The 7,357-nt window shown below is 45.5% G+C and overlaps 1 protein-coding gene across 1 annotated transcript; it reads left to right on the forward strand.

Moving 5' to 3' along the window:
- Positions 1-2,833: 2,833 nt before the first annotated feature.
- On the forward strand, positions 2,834-6,376 carry LOC149197871 (uncharacterized). The gene has a single exon (XM_089408840.1). The coding sequence runs from the start codon at positions 2,834-2,836 to the stop codon at positions 6,374-6,376; it is 3,543 nt and encodes a 1,180-aa protein (XP_089264966.1).
- The last annotated feature ends 981 nt before the right edge of the window (positions 6,377-7,357 follow it).

The following is a 7,357-nucleotide window of genomic DNA, read 5'->3' on the forward strand; positions in this document are numbered from 1 at the left end:
CGCTAAGTCTTTCTCACACCACATTTTTTCTTTGAACTTAGAAGTAACAATATCTTTAATGTTATTTATGTTTTGCAATGCATCATTTTCGTTGATCTCCCAATAGTTTAACCAGGCCCTTGTGTCTTTATGCCACCCTCGATTGAGCCTTAGGTGGTTTTGGCTAGAATTTAAAGCTAGCTTAGGAAGTCTATGATCGTTTATGTTATTGATTTTGTGCTTGTACAATAGAAACCTAAGCATAGCTAGGCTCTCAATAGGGGAAAGACCTGCTTCTATAAGGAGAATAGGATAGGGTGTATTACTTTTAATTTTCAGGTTATAAGTTATAAAACGCTTCTGGATTTGCTCAATCTTTCTCCATGATTCTCTGGAGATGCTGCAACCCCAAACCTCACAGCCATATAAGATAACAGGAGTGACTAAAGTTTCAAAGAGGAACTTCTTTTTATCCCACATTACAAGGTTTGCAATTTTACAATTATTTTCAAGACCATAGTAAGCTTTCCACCCCCCATTAATCCTTTTCTCAATGCTATGGTTCCAGTTGAGCTTGTGATGAATATCAATTCCTAGGTACTTGTAAGAATACACTTCCTCCGGTTGATGGAAAAACCGCGTTTGAGCCCCGGAGTCCCGTTCATGGCTCCCTCCTAATCTTCCCCCGCGGGCCTGTGCCTGGCAGCGCTGCTGCTCGGCGGCGCCTGTCCCTCGCCCAGGGCCTCCTGCCCTCTCTCAGCTCGGGGCCTCTGCCCCCCCCATCCCTTTTTTCGGGGCCTCTGCCTCGCCTGCCTGCTGATCCCTTCTCCTCTGAGCGTCTGCGCCTGGCAGCGCTGCTGCTAGGCTCCTCCCCCCCTCTGGGTGCCTCTGTTGGAGAGACAAAGGTGCAGAAGCCATGACTGCAATGGATCCACCTCATAAGGAACACGAGGATCTCGAAAAGTCCTTTGCCTCACTTATTCCAGAGAACTCTTCAGAAAAAATCAGACCTACAGCAACAAGATTCATCAAAAAGCTAGATGAAATACCGGAAGTCTCGCTCCCTCCCGCCCTCCCGAGGAGAGCTACAGTAGCCTTAGCTGACCGGGGCCTGGTTGGCCAGTTTACAGGACTATGGCCCTCTCCTCGCACGGTCCAACGATGGGTAGAAAGGAACTGGAACTCGATGGTCCAAGGAAAGATAGCGATAAGGTTCTGTGGAAGAGGGTTTTTCACTTTCCTCTTCGAAACAACGGAGGATCGAAACCTCATCTTCAGAAATGGCCCTTACTTTATGGACACTAGAGGCCTCTATTTGAACAGATGGACCCCTGATTTCGACCCAGAGATGGATGTTCCCAATGTTGTTCCCGTCTGGGTCCGTCTCCCGCACCTGCCGCTCCATTGCTGGGGAGACGAATCAGTGAAAGCCATCGGAAACGCAGTGGGAAAATATATCGACAGATCGGAACCAAAGGAGAATATGCATGCATGCGCAAGGATCTGTGTGGAAGTTGATCTGGGAAAGGGTCTGCCAGAAGCAATCAAACTCAAAGTCGACCAGTGGACGCACATACAGCAAGTGGACTACGAGCAACTACCTTTCAAGTGCAAGGTATGTCATGAATATGGGCATTTTGCAAACAGATGTAATAAATCTAAGTTAAATGTATCTGAAACTAATACTGAAGCTCCGGAAGAAGCATGGGAAAAAGTCAAGAAAAAGAAATCAAACCCTCCTCTAACAAGTCTCTCTAAATCCCCTCCCGAAAATCCTTCCTCCCCTTCTCATCCCTCCGGATCTGGCCCTCCTTTCCTCTCATCCTCCAACCCTTTTGAGCCTCTGTCTACAGAAGAACCCCCTTCCCCCCCTCCTTCACCAAGAGCCCCCATTGTTACTCCTGAATCTCCTCACCCAACCTCTCCTCCTCCAACGGCAGAAAGAATCCTAACAAGGAATAAGTCAAAGGAAACTAGCTCTTCCATCGATCCCCCAAGAAAAGTTGGAAGGAAATCCAACAAAGAAATAAGGGATGAGACAGCTGCTAAAGAGATGGCCACAGGGACCCAACAGCCAATGGATACATTCCTAGACAAGTCTAAAGGAAGCGGGGAGAGAATGAAAGAGAAAGGCGGGGCCCACACAAAACATAAATGATGAATCTGGTCTCTTGGAATTGTAGGGGGATGGGCTCCTCCCTTAAAGTAAATGCAGTCCGAGATCTACTTAAATCAGAACATCCGGACATCCTCCTTCTCCAGGAGACCAAAATCACCGAGCAGGAATTTCATAATAGTATAAAAAAAGTAGAATTTATGAAGGAACCGCAGTAAGTGCAGCAGGAGCCTCAGGAGGCATAGGGACGATCTGGGATAAGAACAAATGGAAGCTCAAAGATTATAGGCAAAGCAGATGGTGGATCAGAACAGACATGCAAAACATAGCATCAACAGAAGAATACACCATTTACAATGTGTACGCCCCCCCTCACTTCAGAGAAAAAGCCACGTGTTGGGAGTCAATCTCATCTGATCTAATGGACGCCCAAAGAAGAAACATCTGCTTGGGAGGTGATCTGAACCTAATCAGAAATGCAGAAGAAAAGATAGGAGGGAACTTCTTTGCAGACCCCTCAAGAGATGCTCTTGAAGAAATCATACAAGCATATAATCTGGTGGACATACAGCCTCAAAACGGGCGTTTCACACGGTCAAATAAGAGAACAGGAAAGAACAACATAAAAGAGAGGTGGATCGTATTCTGGTTCAAGAGACCATAGTGGCCAGTTTCACAAGCATTCAAAGCTCCATCATTCAAGGGTATATTTCAGACCATAAACCAGTGGCACTGAAAATGGACAAGGGGAAGAATATGGGTCCGCTTCCCTTTAAGTACAACAGAGCCTGGGACAGAAGCGAGGATTTCAAACCTCTGATAAAAGCTCAGTGGGCAACTGAAATATTAGGCTCCCCACACTTCATATGGGAAACCAAGCTCAAGCTCCTTCGGATTGCCATTAAAAATTGGGCAAGAGACAAGGCAAAAGAAGAAAGTAAAAAGAAATCTGAACTCCAAACAAAACTAACACAGTGGAATCTAGAAAAGGAAACCAGACAAGAAACGGATGAAGATCAAGCAAAAGAAACTGAAATGTACAAGGAGCTGTACAATCATAATAGAAGAGAGGAAGAGGAGCAAAGGCAAAAATCAAGATGCCTTTGGCTTAAATCGGGAGATCGAAACACATCCTTTTTCCATAACAGTCTGAAACTAAGAAGAGCTGGCAACAACATCGAAAAAATAACAGTGGACGGTAAAGAGATAAAAGAACAAGAGGAGATTAGGGAGGCAGCGACTCAGCATTTCCAAAACCTCTTAACTGCTGACCCGCATCACATGCACAATCTGGATTTCTTCAAAAATTTGAAAAACAAAATCTCAGAAGACCAGAACGCTGATCTGGACAAAGAGCTCACGGTTGAGGAAATCGAAGGGTCAATTCATAGTATGGCCTCGGACAAGGCTCCGGGGCCCGATGGCTTCACAGTGGATTTTTATAAGACTCACTGGGATATTATAAAGAAGGACTACATCAGGGTGGCAAAAAACTTCTTCACTAAATGCAAAATGGGCAGCGGTATGAAATCCTCCCATCTGGCCCTTATTCCCAAAGACCCAAATCCCCAATCCTTTGATAGATTCCGCCCCATATCCCTTTGTAATGTCTCCTACAAGATCATAACCAAGATCTTAGCAAACAGGCTTAAAAATCTGCTCCCCTCTCTCATCTCCGAGAACCAAGGCGGCTTTGTTCCTAGGAGGCAAATATCTGATAATGTCATCCTCATCCAGGAGGCTATTCAGAGCAGCATGTCAAGAAACGAAAGGGGTATGATCATTAAGCTCGATATGGCAAATGCATTTGACCGGGTTAATCACGCATTCCTTCAGGCAGTTCTAAAGGAATTCGGGATATCTGAGCTCTTCATCAACAAGGTTATGGAATGCATATCAGACAATTGGACGGCCCCCCTTATAAATGGCAGGCCCAGCAAAGCCTTCAAAAGCTCGAGAGGATTGAGACAGGGGTGCCCTCTTTCCCCCTTCCTCTATATCATCATGGCGGAAACTCTAAGTTTGCAGCTGGAGAATATGCGAAGGACAAAGGAAATAACAGGGGTTGAAATAGCAAGAGGTGTCAAGGGGATCAACCACTCTTTTTTTGCAGATGACACTTTACTAATAGGAGGGGCCTCAAGTCTCATGGCCCGGAGATTCAAAAAAGCTCTAGACCTTTTTCTACAAGCCTCTGGAGGCAAGCTAAACAACCACAAATGCATGATTTACACTTGGAATGCCCCCACACATATAATCCAGAGAATTTCCATAATAATGGTAATCCCGGCTCAAAGGAATTGGACTTATTTCATGTACCTAGGGCTACCTTTAGCAAAAGAAACAGTAAAATCAGAGATTTGGGTCAAGCTGATCGAAAAATTAAGAGGCAAACTTCAAAGCTGGGGAGTGTATTGGCTAAACTTGGCGGGCAGAACAATACTAATCAAAGCCATTCTCACAGCTCTTCCAATATATCAATTTGCAACCACACTTGCCCCGGCTAGCATCCACAAACACATGGAGCTGATAATCAGAAGTTTTCTGTGGCAAGGAGGAAAGCAAAACACAAAAAAGTTTAGTCTGGTAAAGTGGGACAAGGTCACTCTTCCCCTAGAGAAGGGCGGACTCGGAATCAGAATTCCAAGACTAGCAAACATGGCCATGGGCTACAAACTAATTTGGCGAATTCTCAATGAGAGAGGAACCTGGTGGAAAGAAGTCATTAAGAAGAAATACCTGAGCGGGGTCAATAGCAATATCCTCACTGAAACCATCATTGATAGGCAGGGCACGCCCATGTGGAAACTTATTAAAAAAATGCTCCCTCAATTCAAATCCTATATATCCAGGGTACCGGGTAATGGCAAGGATATCAACATTTGGAAGGACAGGATAATGGGATCAAATGAAAGGGAATCCCTCCACAAATTCAGGCCCCTCCAGAGGTGGATGACAGAAGCAAAATTCAAAACCCTCTTCGATATCTCTCTATGGGAGAATAACTCTTGGATAGGGTGGAGATCCTTTAACCTCCCCTCGGATCTCACAAACCTTTGGGGTGAGCTCAAGACCTCCCTTACAGGTGCAGCTCCCATCAATAAACAGACAGAGGACAAATTTGTCTGGGACCCTAATGGAGGAAGATACACGGTGAAAGAAGGCTATAAAGCTCTTCAGAATGCCTCAGCAGTTAATACATGGCCCCTACACAAAGCTGCATGGAGAATTGAATGTCTGCCAAAGGTGAAACTGTTCAACTGGACCCTGCTCCATGGCAAAATCCTCACAGCAGAGAACCTCAAGAAGAAAGGCATCCAAGGTCCCTCTATTTGTTGCATGCGCAGGGCAGCGGAGGAAAGCAGCATTCACCTTTTTATAGAGTGCCCGTTCGCCAAGACTTGTTGGAAGCTCCTCACCAGCCCTTTAGACACAGGTGAGTTGCCAAATCAAATCACTCTTCTTCAAAAAAATTGGGGGAAACTCCTTCCTCAGAATAAAAAAGGCAAGACCCTAGCCGCAAGGTTTTGGAACAGTATTCCTCCAAATCTTTGCTGGCAGATTTGGAACGCCCGGAACAAGTGCATATTCAACAATGAGAAACCAAGCATAGCTAGCACTCTCGCAAAAGCAACTGCACTCATCACAGAGACTATCGAGGCTAATGGTATAACTCAGGTGGACTTGGACTCGACTGATGCAAAAATAAAAGAGTGGATTGGCAAATTTAATTATGGGACAACTCCTCCGAAAAATTCAAGCATTTGGAAAGGCAATCTGGATTGGAAGCTTCGAGGGACAAAAGAAGAAGTCACCCTGTGGATTCAGAACCAAAGGAGACCTGTCCTCCAGTTCGATGGAGCTTCCAAGAATAATCCGGGTCAAGCTGGAGCGGGTGGGATCATTAAAGACCCTCAAGGGAAAATTATAGTAACTTATGAATGGGGTTTAGGCACCATGACCAATAACAAGGCAGAGGCTTACAGCCTACTGCTGGGAACCTCTATCTCCAGGAAATTAGGCCTTCAGAACCTTCTTATTTTGGGCGATTCTGCAATTACCATTGCGGCCATGACTTCAGGGAGAGACTTCAAGCAAATGGCTCTGAATAACATCAAAACTAGGATAAGGGAAAACATCAGGTTTCTAGGAGAAGTCTCGTTCAAGCATATTCTAAGAGAGAACAACAGGGAGGCGGATGAGCAAGCAAACAAAGCCACAGGTAGGCAGCCAGGTCAGATAAGAGAGAATGACACAGTATATGGAAAGGATATCCCATAAAAAGATCACTCACATCGCCTCAGTCCAGGACAATAGTCAACTCAGACAGGACGATCATCATTTCAGACCTCCCTCGAATTCTCCACTCCACTTCCCAAACCATCTCGACTGCATAATTCGGTACCAAGGATCTCGTCTCTGTCAACAAAATAAGGTCCATATCAGCAAGCTCCGTTTAATAATGAAATTCATTCTGACTAGCGCAGCCAATCTCTGGAGGGGAGGCCGAGCCCATCTCTCTCACACGATTCTGGGCGGCAGAGAAATCATATCAAAGGGCAGCCCTCTTCACATGTCTGGATTCCCGCATTGGATTGATAACAGGAGGAGTCTCCCGCACTCTATAAATTACTTCTCAGATCTCAGAAACCTCACAGCTCGCAGTCCTGCAAGGCATAACACCGTTGTTCTCATTAAACGTAGGCATCGTTCGACCTCCATCAGCTCGCAGCGGGATCAAGCCTCCACTCTGATCTTGGTAAACTCTGTTTCTTGCTCTGTGGTCTTTATAACAACTAACTCTTTGTGTTCTAATCTCTGCAGAGCTCCTAGAAATTTTCTTCAGTTCTCTTATCTCAGCCCTCTGAGCCCTTTGATCATCTTCTCTCCAATCCAGAACCTCTGTGACATAGCCTATTCTCCTTCTACAGCCCTGCTCTCAGCTCTTATCGGGTCCTCTCTTCTTCCAAAAACCGGTCCTCTTCTTGCTCGAATGGCTGATCAGCAAAACAATCCTCCCGCTCAGGCCCAACCCGGCATCCCTCTGGATAGGATCTTCAATAACAGGGACTGCACCATGTGCAAGGCCCATACGATTATGATAAACAGCCTAACAAAGCAACTCAAGGAGCTGACGGATGACTACCATGCAGACAGGAATTCTAAGCGAAAAAAGCTAGACAAAAGGAAGAATGAGATCGAATCTCTTAAAGAAAGATGCAGCCACATGGAGGCAGCCATTGAACACATTCGCTCCCTCAC

This window comes from Pinus tabuliformis, chromosome 2_2 (genome assembly GCF_031772625.1).
Source record: "Pinus tabuliformis cultivar Carrire ecotype Pingquan chromosome 2_2, CPIR1, whole genome shotgun sequence".
In the NCBI taxonomy this organism is placed as follows: Eukaryota; Viridiplantae; Streptophyta; class Pinopsida; order Pinales; family Pinaceae; genus Pinus; species Pinus tabuliformis.

Coding starts and splice junctions, on each gene's coding strand:
- LOC149197871 (XM_089408840.1), top strand. CDS start 2,834: ATGGACAAGGGGAAGAATATGGGTCCGCTTCCCTTTAAGTACAACAGA.